Genomic DNA, 23,468 nt, shown 5'->3' with positions numbered 1-23,468 from the left:
TTGGCATAACGTGGGATGTGTTAGTGCTCAGTCGTGTCCTTTTCTTTGGACCCCGTGGACTGCAGCCCACCAGGCTACTCTGTCCATGGGATTCTCCAGGCAAGAATCCTGGAGTGGGTTGCCATTTCCTTCTCTAGGGAAACTTCTAGACCCAGGGATCAAACCCAGGCCTCCTACATCACAGGCAGATTCTTTACGATCTGAACCACATGAAGAGGTAGTGTAGAGATATTATATGTGCAAACAGTAGGCACTCAATAAGTCCTTGTTAAAAAAAATGAATGAGTGCATATATAAATAAGTAGGTTAAAATATACTGGTCATTTTCAGATCTACTGTTAACTATTAGCATTTGGTTAAAATCACAACATTAAAAACAAAAAGTAATACCACAGGTTACTCATTTGCTTCAATTTCTTTTGTTTAGTGTAACACCTTGCCCAAACCCCAGAAATGTCAAAATTAAACCCCCAAATAAATGAGTAATATTTAGTAAGAGTTTATTGTGGATATAAAAACAGTTCACAAACAGGGAGCTTCCAAACTCAAAGACTGATGTGAAGCTTGGGGACCTGAATTTACAGAATGACTTACAGAGTAAAAATGAGGATGTTATTAATTTTTACAGTGATTGGTTATTACAGTGGAAGTTTCTCATGCCAGTTTTAGGAAGATGACTATGTTTCTTTTATGACTGTCAGAGCCATTTACAAAGAATAATCTAGGTTGAATTTCACTTACACTCTTGAAATAAGCCAGATTTCGTTTTTCGTACATGATTTTAATGTCTGCTCAGGAAATTCTCAAACCCAGACTCCATTTGTAGTTAATACTAATACTCTTAGATACTATGAACACCACGCAGACTGTATAAGATTGCACACAGTAGCTGCCCTCAGGCGACCATTAGATACCAGCTCACTTGGGCACCTGCCTTGTACTTCTGTGGAAGGTCCTCTGTTGTCCTCAGGCTTAGAAATCTTAATTCTGGACCCAGGGTGTATGTTTTTCCTGCTTTTGGACTAGACTGTAAGATATTTGTTGTATTTGGTTTTTTAGGGAACTTAAGGGAATCAGAGGTAAATTTTTACCTTTTCATCGCTACCTTTCACTCTGCTTTTCACCAGTAAAGACAGGATCTTGTCTTCTGAGCTTCTTTATTGGAGTAACTGAGATTCAGAAATAATTTATTTCCACTCAGGTTTTTGCTCTGGCAACATGAGCTTTTGAGAGAGGACCTGAACACGAGTCTCCTGCATTGCAGGCAGATTCTTTGTCATCCGAGCCACTAGGAGAGCCCAAGAAAACTGGACTGTGTTTTACAGGATTAGTGTGGAAAAAAAATTAAGTTCTGAGGGCCCTTATTCCTGGCCATCCTCTTCATGTCCCAGTGAGTCTGTCAATACCTTTAACCAAGTTTTAGGCAAGTAGGAGATACTAATGGTGATGGCAACAGTACAAGAGCACAGATTCACTTTTCCGGTGTCTGACTCCCTGAAATGGGGGCTGGGGTTCTCAGAATCTCTCTTTCTATGGTGTGTCTGCATTCTCAGAGCAGGTCTCTCTGGGAACGTACAGCAAGGCGCTGTGGCCACACACTGATCCATTTGGTATTCTCTCCGAGACTACCTGCACTACCTCTGTGTTACTGCTACCTCACTGTCTGTGCTATATTTGTTGCATAAGAGAATTACCTACTGGTTATGCCCACACATAAAATTTGCTCTTGCCAGTGAATCTATAGTTTGTTGTATAAACTGAATCTTGAGTGTCCAACTCAAAGCTTACAAAGAACAAACAATGGTGTAATGTCATGATGTACAGGCAGTTAATGTTGTGTGAATGCTGTTGTCTGTGGTTGTTACACAAAAAGTGAATGAGATTATACAGTGTACTGGATTCTGGGAATATTGTTCAAACTTCCTTACTTTGGAATTTTTTATTCTTGATTTTATAATTAGGTAGTGAAAATCTTGGATGAAGTCTATCTTATGTCCAGGAAAAAAGCATGTATTATTACTCACTTTGTATCTTCTTGTCTATGTAAATTAGATGACTTAGTGAAAACCTCTCCTTACACTCAAAATGTAGATGATATATATCAACAAATTTGGAATATTTTTCCTGAGTGGGGAAAAACAAGAATTATCCTGAGAGCCAACATACTGATTGCAGTCCAAATATTTCTCCAGTGAATTCTAAGTGTATTGTTAAAACTTGCCAAATGTATATAAAGAGGAAATAGGATATGACATCTTAAGACAAACATTTCTGAACTTTTGGTGAAAAAATGTCAAGTTACTTGCTGACATAGCAATGCTTTATTTGGTAATAGGAAAGGCCAAAATATAGATGGAGATTATAAAATACTACAAAAGGAGAAGGAAGTTCTAATGTTAATGAGCCTACTACAAAAAGTTATTTTGACTTGGCCTGAATTTGGGGCATAATTCCTGAAGTTTTATTTGTCTCATGAACATTGGTTACTGAAAGTAGTAGAGGAGGAGAGCTACTGAAAAGAAGGTCACATACCATTGGCCAATGTAATTTTCACCCTCAAAAATTCCTGTGGTGTAAGGGAATTTTGCTCAGATTATAAACTATTTATTATATGTAACTCTGGGATTTGGGTCCCAGAATCAAACGTAAAAAAGACAGTGATTTTTAACACACGTGCACACTCAAAAAATTTAACGTGGAATTAAAAAGCCAGGTAAGAAGAATGAGATAAGAAAGAAGGGCCATTGAGATGTTGGGAAGAGGTAATGACAAAGTGCCAGCGGTGAGAAGGCAATGGGGAGAGAGAACAAGATAGGTAGAGAAGCCAAAGATATTCTAGATTAAAAAACTGGAAACTGAGAAATTGTTTAATATTATCCTCTTATCTCAGAGATGTGGAAATAAGAATTCGGAGGGTGAAATAACCTTTCATCATCATTTGCTACCTTGGAATGCTCTTCCAAGGTAGTAAGTATAAAAGAGACTGAGTTCATGGGGCAGAAATGAGAGGCAGAGTGGGAGTCTAGAGCTGTGGAAGGTACAGTTTTTCTGAGGTGTGCAATTTGGGTCAGAGATTTTTCAGCTGGGGGAGAGAGGAAATCACTTTAGAGTACTGAAAAAAAGGCTTGCTGAAATAAGGGATTAAATACCAGCTCTGAGCGTCAGAAGTTCTACTTCCCAGTGAAATGCTTCTTCTACCTCTTCTATTGTTAGCGGTTATCCTCCCAGGTGGTGACAATAAGGACAGTAAGAGTAACTCTGGCTGCTCCCAGCACAGGTGCAGGGGTTCTGGATAAAAGCATGACACAGCTGCTGCTAAGGGTCTGGGCTCTGCTGTCTCCAGCCCTCTCCCCTATTCTGGAGGCTGGGGATGGAGCCAGAAGCCTTGGGGAGAGAACTGTTTCAGGCTCTATATTGTTCCGACTCTGGGTGCTTTTACATTCTGTCCTGATTGTACATTTTTCCTCATTCTTTTCAACCTTCCACCAACACAGTGTTCCAGTGGCCAACCTCCTACCATATCATCCCTATTTGGACCTTTGCCAACAGCTCCTGGGATCAATACCAAGGCTCAGGCTGGTTGGATGATTTGCAAATTCAAGGCTGGGACTCTGACTTGGGCGCTACCATTTTCCTGAAGTCCTGGCCCAAGGGGAACTTTAGTGATGAGGAGATGACTGAGCTGCAGGACCCATTCCGAGTCTACTTCATTGGATTCACTCAGGTTGCGCAGGACCATGTCAGTGAGTTCCAGTTGGAATGTGAGTACAGTCCTCTGATCTGGAGAGACTCTCACTGACTTTTCTCTCCCTTGGTCAGGCTAATATTTCCTCTGATCATGGTCTACTCCTTCCCTCTTTACTCAACTGCATGCACACAGCTCTCCAGAGTAGTCTCCAACCCTGACTCCTTACCTCCACCCAGGATCCCAGATTCGTCCCGTTTCTTGCACTTTTGTGTAACAGATGATGTTTCTGCTTTGTAGCTGCTTCCTGTTTTGCATGTACGTCACTTGCCACTCTCAAAACCTAGGGAAAACTCGTTTTCCTACTGTGTGCCTGAATGAACTAAAGTATGACTTCCCCATCCTCCAATTCATATCCTCCAGCATCTGCTGCCTAATCTCTCTCAGTGTAACCTTCCCCTTCACCCTGGAATGCTGGCCTCCTGACTCCATCACACATTGGTCCTCTTCTCCCCTCTTGCCCACTGTACACCCTTAAAAGAGCCCATCCCCACCGTTTACGATAGGCATACATCTAACCAATGCTCTTCTTCCTGAAAAGTCCTGAATACTGCAATTGGTTTTTGAGTTATAATTTCACATCTCAGACCTTTCTTGTCACTAAAATCAAAAGGCCTTTGTCTTCTCCTCATCCTTTTCTTCATTGTTTGCACTTTAATAACTTGTCTCAGTTTTCCTTTACACAGACCGCTTTGTGATCCAGGTCATAGCAGGCCGTGAGCTGCATTCTGGGGAGGCCATAGGAAGCTCTTTGAGAGGAGATTTAGGAGGATTGGATTTTGTGAGGATCCAGAATGACTCCTGTGTACCTGCACCAGACAGTGGCAGCAGGGGTCAGAAGTTTTGTGTGCTCATGACTCAGTATCAAGGCACCTCCAATATCATTGAGAGGCTCCTCTCAGAAACCTGTCCTCGATATCTCCTGGGTGTCCTCGATGCAGGGAAAGCAGAGCTGCAGAAGCAAGGTTAGTCTTGTTCTCTCCCCAAGACTGTTCTGTTTTACCTCCCACCACCTTCTTTAAATTTAAAACTGGAGAACACCTAAGTTGAGAGGTGTTTAATCAATAAGTGATCTGATTCCCATAGGAGTGGAAGAGGCAACTATCCAAATTTGTGTTTCCGAATCCCCATGCTCTGGATTAGAGTCATAATCTGACATTCTTACTGCTCCTTCCTACCCCATTGAAGCCTGTGGCCTGGTAGTCCAGTGGCCCCATTCCTGGGCCTGGCTGCCTACTGCTGGTGTGCCATGTCTTGGGATTCTACCTAGAACCTGTTCAGGTGATGTGGATGAGGGGCGAGCAGGAGCAGCCTGGGACTCAGCAAGGAGACATCATGCCCAATGCTGATTGGACTTGGTATCTCTGAGTAACCCTGGATGTGGCAGCTGGGGAGGTGGCTGGCCTGAGTTGCTGAGTGAAGCACAGCAGTCTAGGAGACCAGGACATCATCCTCTACTGGGGTGAGAAGGAACTGGAGCCCAACTGGGTATGGGAGGAGGTGGTCTTCAAGAACAGAGGGCACTCCTGAGGAAGGGGAGAGACATGATGGGTGAGCTATAGAGGGAGGGAAGGAGAGGGGGAAGAAAGAGCGACGGAGGGAGAGGTAGAAAGGAAGAACAGAGAAAGAGAGATAGAGTTTGAGATTTATTTCTGGGACTCCAGTGCCAGAGGAATGAAAATAGCTGAACTAAGGCAGGCAATAGGTAAGAATGAAGGACTATAAACTGGGTGGGATGGGGCAAGAAGAACAGACTGTGGGTGGCTGTGAGAATATGACATCTGGGAATATGAGCAAGGGAATCAGAGATGTCCAATCATCAAAAGCAGGTAAGCACAAAAGTGGGTGTTGACACTCGGGTGGGCAAGAAGGCCTGGAGAACTAGAGAATGGGTTTGAAGTGATATCCCTTTGTCTTCTCCCAATTGCCAGGACACCCTGCATCCATTGGCTTGATACTTGTGGCAATAATAGTGCCTTCCTTGGTCCTTTCTATATACCTTGCATTATGGTTTTGGAGACGCTGGGGAGTTTTCATTTTTTAATCTTTCTTTTCTGTCCATCGTTTTATTTTTTCCCTCTGTTTTATCTATTAATATTATGCCTTTTTAGCCTCAATATTTCCACTAGAAACTTTCCCCAACTTCCATCTGTAGATGAATTTTTTTAAAAAAATTGCAGTAAATTACATCATGGAAAATTTACTGCATTAGCCATTTTTACACATATAGTTTAGTAGTCTCAAGTACATTCACATTTTATGCAGCCAATCTCTAGAACTCTTTTCATCTTGAAAAACTAGAAGTCTATGCCCATTTAACTACTTTCCCCAATCCTTGCTCCCTCAGACCCTGGCAACCACCATTCTACTTTCTGTCTACATGAATCTCTATTCTCTAGGTAACTCTAGAAGTGGAATCATTTGCTATTTTGTGAATGGTTATTACATTTAGCATTATGTCCTCATAATTCATTCATGTGGTGATCTGTGTTAGAATTTCTTTCCTGTTAAAGATTGTTTTGTTTACCTGTTGATCTCTCAACAGACACTTGGGTTAATTCAACAGTCACTTTTTGCCTGTTATGAATAATGCTGCTATGAACATAGTGTACAAATATCAATTAAGAAGAGCAATTTTTTGCTTGTGTTCTTAACAGGTCATATCAGAATATCTCATGAGCCCTGAATGTCTCTTTTCCATTTGGAATAAGTATCCAGGAACCCTGAAACTCAAATTGTCAGCCTAGGAATCAATCTCATCATATTTTATCAAATGATCATCACATTTGATCAAATCATTGTTCCTGTAGGTTGTAAGATAAATCATAATTTATACACTAGCAGAAACATGAATGAAAATTGTTATGGGACAATATCACTAGCAGGATCCACTCAGATTTCAGAGATGTGATGTGTGAGAAAGAATATACCTTGGAATAAATGAAATGATGTACACAAATTCATGGTGACACTCCTTTGACTTCTTATTGAAAACTTTTTTTTTTGCTTCTGCTGAAATATCATTTTTCAAATTGAACTAACTGTAATTATGCTGAGAAAATTGCATTTGCAGAGCTGCTGAGCATTTTAAATAAAATGTCTCCATCTTGGCCTGGATGATTTTCTGCCTATAATGGTTAGCTGAGCAGCTTGTTTCTCCAGAAAGCCTTCGTTAGTGCTACAGTGAAAGAAACCCTCCCTTGACTGGTAACTTGCATAGATCCACTTTACTCTTACCCAGAACACTACAGTTCTTATTGTTTTTCTTTTCTTTCTACTTATAAGTTCCTTGAGAGAAGAGCTTGCTCTTGGTGGATTTCTGGCCCAAATGATGTTTTTGTGTGTAGTGTTTTTATTATTATCTAAAGCTACCTTGTGTGTATAGGCTAGTGAGATATGGTGTGTTGTGAGACTGGTTCATAGTATGGAATATAGCATATAGTGGGTTTAAGTAAGTACATAATTGTGTTGATTCACAGGAAACTAGAATTTTTCTATGTGAAAAAGTTGATGTGAGTAAATGAGTAAAACTCTATAGTTTTAAACTCGAATTGCAAGTATAAATAAAAAATCATAATATTAAGACTGAAAAAAAGTGTCCTGGCCACTTAAAAAACCCTAAAACGAAGGCTTAGAAATCAGATGAAGGCTTTCACATAATATTTTCCCACTACAAGGAACCAAAGTACCTTGGAAAAATGGCTGCTTTCTAGTTTGGAGCAGGAAGTTTCTCCAAGAGTCTGGAACACCTTTGCCATACCAGAAGGTAAAGGGAAACCCAATGATAAATGTATGATAAAAGGATTCATAAGAGCCTGGGTTGAAAAAACTCCCATATCATAATTGTGACAGTTTGAGTCTCAGGAGAAACAATGGCTAGGATTTGATGTTGTTGTTTAATAGCTAAGTTGTGTTGAATCTTTGTGACCCCATGGACTGCAGCATGCCAGGCTTCAGTGTCCTTCACGGTCTCCTGGAGATTGCTCAAATTCATGTCTATTGAATCAGTGACGCTATCTAATCATCTCATCCTCTGCCACTCCCTTCTCCTTTTGCCTTCCATCTTTCCCAGCATCAGATTGTTTATCAGTTCATCAGCTCCTTCCATCAGGTGGCCAAAGTGCTGGAGCTTCAGCTTCATCATCATCAGTCTATCCAATGAATATTCAGGGCTGGCTTCCTTTAAGACTGACTGGTTTGATCTCCTTGCAGTCCAAGGAACTCTCAAGAGTCTTATTCAGCCCTTCAGTTAGAAAACATCAATTCTTTGTCACTCAACCTTCCGAACAGTCCAACTCTTACATCCGTACATTGTTGTTGTAGTTCAGTCTCTCAGTCCTGTCTGACTCTTTGTGACCTCATGGACTGCAGCACGCCAGGCTTCCCCGTTCATCACAAATCTGGAGTTTGCTCAAACTCATGTCCATTTAATCAGTGATGCTATCCAATCGTCTCATCCTTTGTTGCCTCTTTCTCCTCTTGCTCTCAGTCTTTCCCAGCATTAGGGTCTTTTCCAATGAGTCGACTCTTCACATCAAGTGGCCGAAGTATAGGAGCTTCAGCTTCAGCTTCAGCATCCATCCTTCCAATGAATATTCAATGTTGGTTTCCTTTAAGATACACTGGTTTGATCTCTTTGCTGTCCAAGGGATTCTCAAGAGTCTTCTTCAGCACCACAGTTTGAAAGCATCGATTCTTAGGCACTCAGCTTTCTTCATGGTCCAAATCTCACATCTGTTAATGACTACTTGAAAAACCATGACTTAGACAATACAGACCTTTGTTGTCAAGATGATGTCTCTTCTTTTCAATATGCTGCCTAGGTTTCCCATTGCTTTTCTTCCAAGGGCAAGTATCTCATTTCTGTGCCTGCAGTCATCGTCCACAGTGATTTTGGAGCCCAAGAAAATGAAATCTGTCACTGTTTCCATTTTTTCCAATCTATTTGCTGTCAAGTGATGGGACCAGCTACCATGACCTTAGTTTTCTGAATATTGAGTTTTTTAAAAATTATTTTTTATTTTATTTATTTTTTACTTTACAATATTGTATTGGTTTTGCCACACATCAACATGAATCTGCCACAGGAGCACATGAGTTCCCAACACTGAACCCCCATCCCGCCACCCTCCCCATATCATCTCTCTGGGTAATCCCAGTGCACCAGCCCCAAGCATCCTGTATCCTGTATTGAACCTAGACTGCCGATTCACTTCTTACATGATAGTATACACATTTAAATGCCATTTCCCCAAATCATCCCACCCTCTCCTTCTCCCCCAGAGTCCAAAAGTCTGTTTTTACATCTGTGTCTCTTTTTCTGTCTCACATACAGGGTTATCATTGCCATCTTAATTCCATATATATGTGTTAGTATACTGTATTGGTGTTTTTCTTTCTGGCTTACTTCACTCTGCGCAATTGGCTCCAGTTTCATCCACCTCATTAGAGCTGATTCAAATGTATTCTTTTTAGTGGCTGAGTAATACTCCATTGTGTATATGTACCAAGCTTTCTTATCCATTCATCTGCTGATGGACATCTAGGTTGCTTCCATGTCCTGGCTATTATAAACAGTGCTGCAATGAACATTGGGGTACACGTGTCTCTTTCAATTCTGGTTTCCTCAGTGTGTATGTCCAGCAGTCAGATTGTTGGGTCATAAGGCAATTCTATTTCCAGTTTTTTAAGGAATCTCCACACTGTTCTCCATAGTGGCTGCACTAGTTTGCATTCCCACCAACACTCTAAGAGGTTTCCCTTTTAACCACACCCTCTCCAACATTTATTGCTTATAGACTTTTGGATCACAGCCATTCTGACTGGTGTGAAATGGTACCTAATTGCGGTCTTGATTTGAATTTCTCTGATAGTGAGTGATGTTGAGCATTTTTTCATGTGTTTGTTAGCCATCTGTATGTCTTTCGAGAAATGCCTATTTAGTTCTTTGGCCCATTTTTTGATTGGGTTATTTATTTTTCCAGAGTTGAGCTGCATAAGTTGCTTGTATATTTTTGAGATTAGTTCTTTGTCAGTTCCTTCATTTGCTATTATTTTCTCTCATTCTCAAGGCTGTCTTTTCACCTTGCTTATAGTTTCCTTTGTTGTGCAGAAGCTTTTAATTTTAATTAGATCCAATTTGTTTATTTTTGCTTTTATTTCCAACATTCTGGGAGGTGAATCATAGAGAATTCTGCTGTGATTTATGTTGGAGAGTGTTTTGCCTATGTTTTCCTCTAGGAGTTTTATAGTTTCTGGTCTTACATTTAGATCTTTAATCCATTTTGAGTGTATTTTTGTGAATGGTGTTAGAAAGTGTTCTAGTTTCATTTTTCTACAAGTGGTTGACCAGTTTCCCAGCACCACTTGTTAAAAAGATTGGCTTTAATCCATTGTATATTCTTGCCTCCTTTGTCAAAGATAAGGTGTCCAGAGGTGTGTGGATTTATCTCTGGGCTTTCTATTTTGTTCCATTGATCTATATTTCTGTCTTTGTGCCAGTACCATACTGTCTTGATGACTGTGGCTTTGTAGTAGAGCCTGAAGTCAGGCAGGTTGATTCTTCCAGTTCCATTCTTCTTTCTCAAGATTGCTTTGGCAATTCGAGGTTTTTTGTATTTCCATACAAATCTTGAAATTATTTGTTCTACCTCTTTGAAAAATACCACTGGTAGCTTGATAAGGATTACATTGAATTTGTAGATTGCTTTGGCTATTATACTCATTTTCAGTATAATGATTCTTCTGATCCATGAACATGGTATATTTCTCCATTTATTAGTGTCCTCTTTGGTTTCTTTCATCAGTGTTTTATAGTTTTCTATATATAGGTCTTTAGTTTCTTTAGGTAGATATATTCCTAAGTGTTTTATTCTTTTCATATCAATGGTGAATGGAATTGTTTCCTTAATTTCTTTTTCTACTTTCTCATTATTACTGTATAGGAATACACAGAATTTCTGTGTGTTGACTTTATATCCTGCAACTTTACTATATTCATTGATTAGCTCTAGTAATTTTCTGGTGGAGTCTTTAGGGTTTTCTATGTGGAGGATCATGCCATCTGCAGTGAGAGTTTTACTTCTTCTTTCCCAATTTGGATTTCTTTTATTTCTTTTTCTGCTCTGATTGCTGTGGCCAAAACTTCCAGAACTATGTTGAATAGTAGTGGTGAAAGTGGGCACCCTTGTCTTGTTCCTGACTTTAGGGGAAATGCTTTCAATTTTTCACCATTGAGGATAATGTTTGCTGTGGGTTTGTCATATATAGCTTTTATTATGTTGCGGTATGTTCCTTCTATTCCTGCTTTTTGGAGAGTTTTTATCATAAATGGATGTTGAATTTTGTCAAAGGCCTTCTCTACATCTATTGAGATAATCATATGGTTTTTATTTTTCAATTTGTTAACATGGTGAATTACATTGATTGAATTGCGGATATTGAAGAATCCTTGCATCCCTTGGATAAAGCCCACTTGGTCATGGTGTATGATCTTTTCAATGTGTTGTTGGATTCTGATTGCTGGAATTTTGTTAAGGATTTTTGAATCTATGTTCATCTGTGATATTGGCCTGTAGATTTCTTTTATGTGACATCGTTGTCATGTTTTGTTATTAGGGTGATGGTGGCCTCATAGAATGAGTTTGGAAGTTTACCTTCCTCTGCAATTTTCTGGAAGAATTTGAAAGTAGGACAGGTGTTAGCTCAAAATTCTCCAAGCCAGGCATCAGCAGTACATGAACCGTGAACTTCGTGATGTCCAAGCTGGTTTTAGAAAAGACAAAGAAACGAGAGGTCAAATTGTCAACATCTGCTGGATCATGGAAAAACCAAGAGAGTTCCAGGAAAACATCTATTTCTACTTTATTGGCTATGCCAAAGCCTTTGACTGTGTGGATCACAATAAACTGTGGAACATTCTGAAAGAGATGGGAATACCAGACCACCTAACCTGCCCCTTGAGAAATCTGTATGCAGGTCAGGAAGCAACACTTAGAACTGACATGGAACAACAGACTGGTCCCCAATCGGAAAAGGAGTATGTCAAAGCTGTATATTGTCACCCTGCTTATTTAACTTATATACAGAATACATCATGAGAAATGCTGGACTGAAAGAAACACAAGCTGGAATCAAGATTGCCGGGAGAAATATCAATCACCTCAGATATACAGATGACACCACCTTTATGGCAGAAAGTGAAGAGGAACTCAAAAGCCTCTTGATGAAAGTGAAAGAAGAGAGTGAAAAAATTGGCTTAAAGCTCAACATTCAGAAAACGAAGGTCATGGCATCCGGTCCCATCACTCCATGGGAAATAGATGGGGAAACAGTGGAAATAGTGTTAGACTTTATATTTTTGGGCTCCAAAATCACTGCAGATGGTGACTGCAGCCTTGAATCAAAAGACGCTTACTCCTTGGAAGAAAAGTTATGACCAACCTAGATAGCATATTCAAAAGCAGAGACATTACTTTTCCGACTAAAGTCCGTGGAGTTAAGGCTATGGTTTTCCAGTAGTCATGTATGGATGTTAGAGCTGGACTGTAAAGAAGGCTGAGCGCCAAAGAATTGATGCTTTTGACCTGTGGTATTGGAGAAGACTCTTGAGAGTCTCTTGGACTGCAAGGAGATCCAACCAGTCCATTCTGAAGGAGATCAGCCCTGGGATTTCTTTGGAAGAACTGATGCTAAAGCTGAAACTTCAATACTTTGGCCACCTCATGTGAAGAGTTGACCCATTGGAAAAGACTCTGATGCTGGGAAGGATTGGGGGCCAGAGGAGAAGGCAACGACAGAGGATGAGATGGATGTATGGCATCACTGACTCGATGGACGTGAGTCTGAGTGAACTCTGGGAGTTGGTGATGGACAGGGAGGCATGGCATGCTGTGATTCATGGGGTCGCAAAGAGTCGGACACGACAGAACGACTGAGGTAAACTGAAGTGAGATGTTAGCTCTTCTGTAAATTTTTGGTAGAATTCAGCTGTGAAGCCATCTGGATCTGGACTTTTGTTTGCTGGATGATTTCTGATTACAGTTTCAATTCCCGTGCTTGTGATGGGTCTGTTAAGATTTTATACTTCTTCCTGGTTCAGTTTTGGAAAGTTGTACTTTTCTAAGAATTTGTCCATTTCTTCCGCTTTGTCCATTGTATTGGCATATAATTGCTGATAGTAGTCTCTTATGATCCTTTGTATTTCTGTGTTGTCTTTTGTGATCTCTTCATTTTCATTTCTAATTTTTTTGATTTGTTTTTTCTCCCTTTTTTTCTTGATGAGTCTGGCTAATGGTTTCTCAATTTTATTTATTCTTTCAAAGAACCAGCTTTTGGCCTTGTTGATTTTTGCTATGGTCTCTTTTGTTTCTTTTGCATTTATCTCTGCCCTATTTTTTAAGATTTCTTTCCTTCTACTAACCCTGGGGTTCTCCATTTCTTCCTTTTCTAGTTGCTTTAGGTGTAGAGTTAGGTTATTTATTTGACTTTTTACTTGTTTCTTGAGTTATGCCTGTATTGCTATGAACTTTCCTCTTAACACTGCTTTTATAGTGTCCCACAGGTTTTGGGTTGTTGCGTTTTCATTTTCATTCATTTCTATGCATATTTTGATTTCTTCTGTGATTTTTTGGTTATTCAGAATTGTGTTGTTCACCCTCCTTATGTTGGAATTTTTAATAGTTTTTCTCCTGTAATTGAGATCTAATCTTACTGCATTATGGTCAGAAAAGATGCTTAGAATGATTTCAATTTTTTTGAATTTATTAAGGTTAGATTTATGGCCCAGGATTCGATCTATCCCTGAGAAGTTTCCGTGAGAACTTGAGAAAAATGTGAAATTCATTGTTTTAGGATGAAATGTCCTATAGATATCAATTAGGTCTAACTGATCTATTGTATCACTTAAAGTTTGTGTTTCTTTGTTAATTTTCTGTTTAGTTGATCTGTCCATAGGTGTGAGTGGGGTATTAAAGTCTCCCACTATTATTGTGTTATTGCTAATTTCCCCTTTCAGACTTGTTAGGATTCGTCTTAGATATTGTGGTGCTCCTATGTTTGGTGCATATATATTTATAATTGTTATATCTTCTTCTTGGATTGATCCTTTGATCATTATGTAGTAGCCTTCTTCATCTCTTTCCACAGCCTTTTTTAAAAAGTCTATTTTATTTGATATGAGTATAGCTACTCCTGCTTTCTTTTGGTCTCTATTTGCGTGGAATATCTTTTTCCAGCCCTTCACTTTCAGTCTGTATGTGCCCCTTGTTTTGAGGTGGGTCTCTTGTAGACAATATATATAGGGGTCTTGTTTTTGTATCCTTTCAGCCAGTCTTTGCCTTTTGGTTGGGGCATTCAACCCATTTACGTTTAAGGTAATTATTCACAAGCAGGAGATACAACCAGTCTATTCTGAAGGAGATCAACCCTGGGATTTCTTTGGAAGAAATGATTCTAAAGCTGAAACTCCAGTACTTTGGCCACGTCATGAGAAGAATTGACTCATTGGAAAAGACTCTGATGCTGGGAGGTTTTGGGGGCAGGAGGAGAAGGGGATGAATGAAGATGAGATGGCTGGATGGCATCACGGACTCGATGGACGTGAGTCTGCGTGAACTCCGGGAGATGGTGATGGACAGGGAAGCCTGGTGTGCTGCGATTCATGGGATCACAAAGAGTCGGACACAACTGAGCAACTGAACTGAACAGAGCTGATGATCCCATCGCCATTTACTTTATTGTTTTGGGTTCGGGTTATACACCCTTTTTGTGTTTCCTGTATAGAGAAGATCCTTTAGTAATTGTTGAAGAGCTGGTTTTTTGGCGCTGAATTCTCTAAGCTTTTACTTGTCTATAAAGCTTTTGATTTATCCTTCATATTTGAATGAGATGCTTGCTGGGTACAGTAATCTGGGTTGTAGGTTATTTTCTTGCATCACTTTAAGTATGTCTTACCATTCCCTCCTGGCCTGAATAGTTTCTATTGAAAGATCAGCTGTTATCCTTATGGGAATCCCCTTGTGTATTAATTGTTGTTTTTCCCTTGCTGGTTTTAATATTTGTTCTTTATGTTTGATCTTTATTAATTTGATTAATATGTATCTTGGGGTGTTTTGCCTTTGGTTTATCCTGTTTGGGACTCTCTGGGTTTCTTGGATTTGGGTGATTATTTCCTTCCCCATTTTAGGGAAGTTTTCAACTATTATCTCCTCAAGTATTTTTTGATGGTCTTTCTTTTTGTCTTCTTCTTCTGGAACGCCTATAATTCAATTGTTGGAGTGTTTCATATTGTCCTGGAGGTCTCTGAGATTGTCCTCATTTCTTTTTATTTGTTTTTTTTTCCCCTCTCTGATTCATTTATTTGTATCATTCTATCTTCTAGTTCACTAACCCTATCTTCTGCCTCCATTATTCTACTATTTGTTGCCTCCAGAGTGTTTCTGATCTCATTTATTGCATTATTCATTATATATTGACTCTTTTTTATTTCTTCTGGGTCCTTGTTAAACCTTTCTTGCATTTTCTCAATCCTTGACTCCAGGCTATTTATCTGTGATTCCATTTTGATTTCAAGATTTTGGATGATTTTCACTATCATTATTTGGAGTTCTTTGTCTGGTAGATTCCCTATCTCTTCCTCTTTTGTTTGGTTTGGTGGGCATTTATCATGTTCCTTTACCTGCTGTGTATTGTCTGTCTCTTTATCTTGATTATATTGCTACGTTTGGGGTGGCCTTTCTGTATTCTGGCAGTTTGTGGAGTTCTCTTTATTATGGAATTTCCTCACTGTGGTTGGGGTTGTATCAGTGGCTTGTCAAGGTTTCATGGTAAGGGAAGCTTGTGTCAGAGTTCTGGTGGCTGGAGCTGGCTTTCTTCTCTCTGGAGTGCAATGAAGTGTCTAGTAATGAGTTATGAGTTGTCAATGGTTTTGGAGCAACGTTGAGCTGCCTGTATATTGAAATTCAGGGGTGTGTTGCTGTTTTGCTGGTGAATTTGCATGGTAGTTCTTGCTCTGGAACTTGTTGGCCCTTGGGTGGTGCTTGGTTTCAGTGTAGGTATGGAAGCATGATGAGTTCCTATTGGTTAATGTTCCTTGGAGTCAGGAGTTCTCTGATGTTCTCAGGATTTGGACTTAAGCCTCCTGCTTCTGGTTTTCAGCTTTATTTTTACAGTAGCCTCAAGACTTCTCCATCTACACAGCACCAATGATAAAACATCTAGGTTAGAGATGAAAAGTTTCTCCACATTTAGGGACACCCAGAGAGGTTCACTGAGTTACACGGAGAAGAGAAGAGGGAGGGGGTAGTTAGAGGTGACTGGAATGAGATGAGGTGGGGTCAGAAGAGGAGTGAGCAAGATAGCCAGTAATCACTTCCTTTTGTGCACTCCACTGTCTGGACCACTCAGAGATGTTCACAGAATTATACAGAGAAGAGAAGAGGGAAGATGGAGACAGAGGTGGCGAGGAGCATAAAAGAGGAAAATGAAAAAGAGAGACACAGATCCAGTCAGTAACCATTTCCCTACGTGTTTTCCACTGTCTGGAACACACAGAGATTCACAGAGTTGGGTAGAGAAGAGAAGGGGGAGGGAGGAGACAGACAACCTGGTCGAGAAAAAGGAGAGTCCAAAGGAGGAGAAAGCGGTCAAGCCAGTAATCTCACTCTCAAGTAAAAATGGGCACTGAAGATTGGGTTTTTAAAGGTACAAATTTGATAACAAATACCAAAAAGCAAAGATTAAAAATCTATTGTAGAGGTTGGATTTTCAAAAATACAATATTACAGAAAAGTAGAAGAAGAAAGAACAGAAAAAGGGAAAACAAAAAGAAAACAAAGTCAGAAAAATTATTAAAAAGGAAAAAAACACAACAGCAACCACACACACACACACACAAATATATATATATATATATATATATATATGTATGTATATATACATATATATACATGGCATTTGCTTTAGAAATAGTCTTTTTTTTTGAAAAGTAATAGTAAGTTATAAAAATAAAAATTAAAGGATAAATAGAGAACTTAAAAATTAAAAAAAAATGTTAAAATAAAAAAAGAAAAAGTAATGAAGAAAAAACAAATAAACAACAACAAAAAAAGAATGATCATAAAAATAGTAAAGGTATATCTGGGACTTTCTCTGGTGTTGTTGTAGGCAGTGTGGGGTCAGTTCATTTTTGGATAGTTCCTTGGACCAGCTTACATTTCTCGAGATCTATAGGCCCCTTCCTTTGTAGTCGGTACTAATGACGGGGTTTTAATCTATTGCACCTGTCACTTCCAAGGCGGTTCCCTCTGTTTTAGCTTCTTCTGTTTGCTGGTCTTTTCAGTGTCTGTTTTCCGCCCTGACATAAGGGGGTGGTGGTGGACACTTTTTTTTTTTTTTAGGCTCACTTGTTTAGTCACACTGTGGGGAGGGAGGGATGCTGCAGACAAATAACACTGGTGTGTGCTCCTAGTGTCTCAGCCATGCTGGGCCTGCCCCTGCTCATGGCGCACTCCACTCAGGCTCTAGGTTGCTCTGCCAGGAACCATCTGAAGCTGGCCCTGGGCTGCATGCACCTCCCCAATCTCAGCCGCTCAGGCTCAGGCACTCAGGTAGGCCTCAGAGGCGTAGACTAGGTTGGGCCTGTGTTTTGTGCTGTTCCCAGGTCTGAGCAGCTCAGGTGTTTGGCGAGCGCAGTTGCTGTGACTTATCGCCTTTCCCGTCCCTGCTGCTCAGTTTTCTGAGTGTACAACTGGCACCCCTTCTTAGGCGGATGGTGACTGTCCAGAACCCCAAGAAGTCTTAGTTAGCAAAGAAGCTTGCTTGCAGTTTGGTAATGTCTCTCTGGGGCTGCAATTGCCCCCTTCTGGCCCTTCATGCTCTGGCTTCCTGTCACCGGAGGGGGATGGTCTGCAGCCAGCTAATTCTGTTCCGTCCTTTGTTCTGTGTGCGGTCCTGGCGGTGTCTTATGTTAGAGCTTTCCGCGTGTTAGCTATCCCACAGTCTGGTTTACTAGCCCAAGTTAATTCGCTCTGGTTACACTTGGGCCATTCCGGCACGATTCTTAAAAAGCACTGCAGCCTGCGCCTCCCTGCCCAGTCCCCACTTGCTAGTGGTGGATGCAGGTGTCTGAGTTGCTTTTCTGCTGAGGGAGTTACCGTTGGGCTCATAATCTGTTGTTTTTAATTATTTATTTTTCCTCCCTGTTATGTTGCCCTCTGTGCTTCCAAGGCTCGCCACAGACTTGGCAGTGAGAGTGTTTCTTGGTGTTTGGAAACTTCTCTCTTTAAGACTCCCTTCCCGGGACAGAGCTCCCTCCCTACCTCTTTTGTCTCTTTTTTCATCTTTTACATTTTTTCCTAGCTGTTTTTGAAGACAATGATCACTTTTCTGGGTGCCTGATATCCTCTGTTAGCATTCAGAAGTTGTTTTGTGAAGTTTACTCAGCATTGAAATGTTCTTTTGATGAATTTGAGAGGGAGAAAGTGGTCTCCCTGTCCTATTCCTCCACCATCTTAGGACCAGCCCTGAATATTGAGTTTTAAGCCAGCCTTTTCACTCTCCTATTTCACCTTTATCAAGAGACTCTTTAGTTGCTCTTTGCTTTTTCCATAAGGGTAGTGTCATCTGCACATCTTAGATTGCTGATATTTCTCCTGACAATCTTGATTACAACTTGTGCTTCATCCAGCCTGGTGTTTGTATGATGTACTCTGCATAGAAGCTAAATAATCAGGTTGAAAATGTACAGGCTTGATGTACACCTTTTCCAGTTTTCACTAGTTTGTTGTTTCATGTCCTTTTATAACTGTTGCTTCTCGACCTGCATACAGGTTTCTCAAACCATCTCTTGAAGAATTTTCAAAAAATTGTGATCCACACAGTCAAAGGCTTTAGCATAGTCAATGAAGTAGAAAGTGAAAGTTGCTCATCTGTGTCCGACCCTTTGCCACCCCATGGACTGTATAGGCCAAAATACTGGAGAGGGTAGCTTTTCCCTTCTCCGGGTGATCCTCCCAACCCAGGGATCGAACCCAGGTCTCCTGCATTGCAGGTGGAGTCTTTACCAGCTGAGCCACAAGGGAAACCCTCAATGATGCAGAAGGAAATTCTCACATCCATACTCCATGCATATGAATTTTTAATGCTTTTTTCTTTTTGAGTTCCCTTCCTTTATCTATGTTCCAGCAGATGTTAACAATTTGATCTCTGGTTCTTCTACCTTTTCTAAATTCAGGTTGGACATCTAGAAGTTAACTTTTGGCACATGGTTTAAATTACAACATTAAAAACAAAAGTTATAGCACAGGCTACACAGTTGCTTGAGTTTCCTTTGTTTAGTTTATCAACATGCCCAGAATCCAGAAATGAAAAAATTAAAAGCAACAAATCAGAGAGTAATATCTTTAAGAATTTATTGTGGATATAAAACAATTCACAAATAGGGAGATTTTAGGGGCATGAAATTACAGAATGGCTTACAGAGTAGAAATGAGGAAGTTATTAATTTTTACGGTGTTTGGTTACTACAGTAGAAGTTTCTCTGCCATTTTTAGGTAGTTGACTTCTGTTTGTTTTATGATTGTCAGAGCCATTTATGAAACAAACCTAGCTTGGGTTACACTTACTTTTGTGAAATAAGTTGGTTTTAGTTTTCTTACATGGCTTAAACGTTTTCCCTGGTGGCTTCCCTGGTGGCTCAGAGGTTAAAGCGTCTGCCTCCAATGTGGGAGACCCGGGTTTGATCCCTGGGTTGGGCAACCCAGGAGAAGGAAATGACACCCCACTCCAGTAGTCTTGCCTGGAGAATTCCATGGACGGAGAAGCCTGGTAGGTTACAGTCCATGGGGTCGCAAAGAGTCGTACACGACTGAGCGACTTCACTTAACTTACTTCATTTAAACGCTTTTGTCTGTCAAGAGATTCTCACATCCATACTCCATTTGTATGTAGTTTCAATACTCTTTAGATACTGTGGCCGTCACTGAGACTGTGTAGGATTGCTCAGTAGCTGTGCTCAGGCAACCATTGGATACCAGCTCACTTGAGCAAGTGCCTTGTACTTCAGTGGAATGTCCTCTGGTGTCCTCAGGATTGCAGAAATCTTACATCTGGACCTGAGGTGTGTGTCTTCCTTGATTTTGGAGTAGAGTTTAAGGTACTTGTTGTATTTATTTTTGTAGGGAACTTTAGGGAATTGGAGGTAAAATTTCACCTTTTTATCTCTACCATCTCAGTCTAATTTTCATCAATAAAGGAAGATCTTGTTTACTGATCCTCTTGATTGGAGTAATAGAGATTTTGAAATAATTTTTTTTTCCACTCAGGTTTTCCCTTTGGTACCATGGGTTATTGACAGAGGAGCCTTTATAGTATTAGTGTGGAGTCAAGATCAAGCTCTGAGTACCATACTTCCTGGACATCATCTTCATGTCCTAGTTGAGTCTGTCAGCACATTTAGCCAAGTATTAGCCAAGCAGGAGATACTAATGGTGAGGATAAAATGGTATAGAGAGCATAGGTTCACTGTTCCAGTATCTGACTCCGTGAAATGGGGGCTGGGGTTCTCAGAATCTCCCTTTCTCCTGTGCATCTCCATTCTCAGAGGAGGTCTCTCTGTGAATGTGCACCAAGGTACTGTGGCCACTCACACGGACCCATTTAGCATTCTCTCCAAGACTACCTGCACTGCCTCTCTGTTACTGCTGCCTCCCTGTCAGTGCTATATTTGCTGTATGAGAGAATGAGATAAGTGGACAAACCAAAGGATACTTCTAGATTAAAAGAGACTGGAAGTTCAGCAATTGTTTAGTATTACCCTCTTCTTTAATAGAGGTGGAAATAAAGGATTGGGAAGGTGAAATAACTCTTCAGCACCACAAGGGAGATTTTCCAAGCTAGTACATATAAAGGAGATGAAGACCAAAGAATGGAAATGAGGTGGAGTGGGAGTTCAGAGCTGTGGGAGGCACAGTTTTTCTGAGATGTGCAATGTGGGTCAAAGATTTGTCAGTTGGGGAAGAGAGGAAGTCAATTTAGAGTACTGAAAAAAAAAGCTGAAATTAGAGATCAAATACCAGCTCCGAGAGTCAGAAGTTCTACTTCCCAGTGAAATGCCTCTTCTACTACTTCTGTTACTTGGAGTTATCCTCCCAGGTGGTGACAATGAGGATGGTAAGAATAACTCTGGCTGCTCCCAGCACAGGTGCAGGAGTTCTGGATAAAATCATGCTGCACCTACTACTATGGGTCTGGGCTCCGCTGTTTCCAGCCCTCTCCCCTATTCTGGAGGCTGGAGATGGAGCCAGAAGCTTTGGGGGCAGGGGACTGCTTCAAGCTCTGTATTGTTGTTCAGACTCTGGGTTCTTTTTCATTCTATCCTGATTCTACATTTCCCCCTCATTCTTCTTATCTTTCCACCACTACAGTGTTCCAAGGGCCAACCTCCTTCCATCTCAAGCAGATTTCAACCTTTGTCAACAGCACATGGGCTCAAAATCTAGGCTCAGGCTGGTTGGATGACTTGCAGATTCATGGCTGGGAGAGTGACTCGGGCACTGTCATTTTCCTGAAGCCCTGGTCCAAGGGAAACTTTAGTAATGAGGAGATGACTGAGCTGGAGGACATCTTCCGAACCCACTTCATTTTCTTCACTCAGGCTGTGCAGGATGGAGTCAATGAGTTCCAGTTGGAATGTGAGTATAGTCCTCTGATCTGGAGAGACTCTCAGTGACTTTTCTTACTCTTGTGTCAGGCTATTGCTCCCTCTGATGATGCTCCCTTTCTCCATTCTTTATCCAATTGCATGTACACACTTGTCCAGAGTAGCCTTCAACCCCGACCCCATACCTCCACCCAGTATCTGAGATTCTTCCTGTTTCTTGCTCTCTTCTGTGTACATGACCACTCTTGTGGTTATTTCTTGTTTGTGTCTATGTAACTTGCTTCTCTAACCCCAAGAAAGAACCTCCTTTTCTTACTCTGTGCTTGAGTGAACTTAAGTGTGACTTTCTACTCCTCCAACTGATGTCCTCAAGCATCTGTTGCCTGATCCTTTCTCTACATGTAACCCTTCCCTCCACCGTGAAATGCTGCACTTCTGACTCCATCACACGTCGCCCCTCTCCCCTCTTGCCCACTCTACATCCTTAAAACTGCCTAAACCCACCGTTGATGATATGCATACCTTTCCCCAGTGCTCTGTCTGAAAAGTCCTGAATACTGCAATTGGTTTTATGTCAATAACTTCACCTCTCAACTTGTCACCACTAAAATAAAAAGTCCTATGCCTTTTTCTCATCTCTTTCTTTCCTGTTTGCTTTTTTAATAACTTGTCTCATTTTTCCTTTACACAGACCCTTTTGTGATCCAGATCATATTAGGCTGTGAGCTGCATTCTGGGAAGGCCATAGAAAGCTCTATGAGAGGAGCATTAGGAGGACTGGATTTTGTGAGGATCCAGAATCATGCCTTTGTGTTTGCACCAGACAGCGGCAGCAGGGGGCAGAAATTTTGTGCACTCATGACTCAGTATCAAGACATCTGCAATGTCATTGAGAGGCTCCTCTCAGAAACCTGTCCTCAATATCTCCTGGGTGTCCTCGATGCAGGGAAAGCAGACCTGCAGAGGCAAGGTTAGTCTTATGCTCTCTCAGATGTTTCTTTTTCTCCTCCCACCACTTTCTTTAAATTCAAAAGTGAGAAGTCCCTAAATAGAGAAATGGTTAATCAATTAGTCATTTGGTGCCCATAGGAGTGGAAGAGGCAACTGTCCAAATTTGTGGGTTTCTGAGTCCCCAGGCTCTGGATTAGAGTCATAATCTGACATTTCTACCGCTCCTTTCTACCCCAGTGAAACCTGAGGCCTGGCTGTCCAGTGGCCCCACTCCTGGGCCTGGCCGCCTACTGCTGGTGTGCCATGTCTCAGGATTCTACCCAAAACCTGTGCGGGTGATGTGGATGAGGGGTGAGCAGGAGCAGCCTGGCACTCAGCAAGGAGACATCATGCCCAATGCTGACTGGACTTGGTATCTCCGAGTAACCCTAAATGTGGCAGCTGGGGAGGCGGCTGGCCTGAGTTGCCGAGTGAAGCACAGCAGTCTAGGAGACCAGGACATCATCCTGTACTGGGGTGAGAAGGAACTGGGGCCCAACTGGGAATGGGAAGAAATGGTCCTCAAGAACAGAGAGGGGAACAAAGGAAGGGGAGGGATTTGATGGATGAGAGAAGGATGGAGGGAGGAAGACAGGCATGGCGAGAGGGTAGGCGGGGAGGAAAAAGAATCAGGGAGACAGAAAGAGAGTCAGAGGGACAGACTTTGAGGTTTATTTCTAGGACTTCAGTGCCAGAGGTATGAAAATAGCTGACCTAAGCTGTACAATAGATAAAAATGAAGTAGTCTTCACTACTAGAGTAGTAGTCCCACTGTAGTCTTGGTGGGATTCAGCAAGACGGAGAAATTAAGGGTGGCTGTGAGTATAAGACTTCTGGGAATAGGAGAAAGGGAACCAGAGTTGCCCATGCATTGGAAGCAGTTAATGATGGTGCTGACACTCAGAGGGGCAAGAAGGCCTGGAGAACTAGAGAATTGGTTTGAAGTGACATTCCTTTGTCTTCTCCCAATTGCCAGGACACCCCACATCCATTGGCTTGATACTTGTGGCAATTATAGTGCCCTCCTTAATCCTTTCTTTAAGCCTTGCATTATGGTTTTGGAGACGCTGGTGA

At 41.1% G+C, this 23,468-nt stretch overlaps 1 protein-coding gene and 1 pseudogene across 1 annotated transcript; both read left to right on the top strand.

The window, feature by feature from the left end:
- The first annotated feature begins 3,185 nt into the window (after nt 1-3,185).
- Nucleotides 3,186-6,424, top strand: LOC138072615 (T-cell surface glycoprotein CD1b-2-like; annotated as a pseudogene).
- A 14,429-nt stretch (nt 6,425-20,853) lies between these two features.
- LOC138072706 (T-cell surface glycoprotein CD1b-2-like) lies at nt 20,854-23,468 on the top strand. The gene is made up of 5 exons (XM_068963798.1): nt 20,854-20,914; nt 21,169-21,435; nt 22,096-22,374; nt 22,593-22,871; nt 23,371-23,468. The coding sequence occupies exons 1-5, from the start codon at nt 20,854-20,856 to the stop codon at nt 23,466-23,468; spliced, it is 984 nt and encodes a 327-aa protein (XP_068819899.1).

Source organism: Capricornis sumatraensis, chromosome 2 (assembly GCF_032405125.1).
Source record: "Capricornis sumatraensis isolate serow.1 chromosome 2, serow.2, whole genome shotgun sequence".
Lineage (NCBI taxonomy): Eukaryota > Metazoa > Chordata > Mammalia > Artiodactyla > Bovidae > Capricornis > Capricornis sumatraensis.
This window is presented reverse-complemented; position numbering and strand designations above follow the sequence as displayed.

What these genes read in the sequence shown, in the direction of transcription:
- LOC138072706 (XM_068963798.1), top strand. Translation starts at nt 20,854, where the DNA reads ATGCCTCTTCTACTACTTCTGTTACTTGGAGTTATCCTCCCAGGTGGT. An exon ending in CAATGAGTTCCAGTTGGAAT is followed by an intron (nt 21,436 to 22,095) that starts GTGAGTATAGTC and finishes TCCTTTACACAG; the next exon opens with ACCCTTTTGTGATCCAGATC. An exon ending in AGCAGACCTGCAGAGGCAAG is followed by an intron (nt 22,375 to 22,592) that starts GTTAGTCTTATG and finishes TTTCTACCCCAG; the next exon opens with TGAAACCTGAGGCCTGGCTG.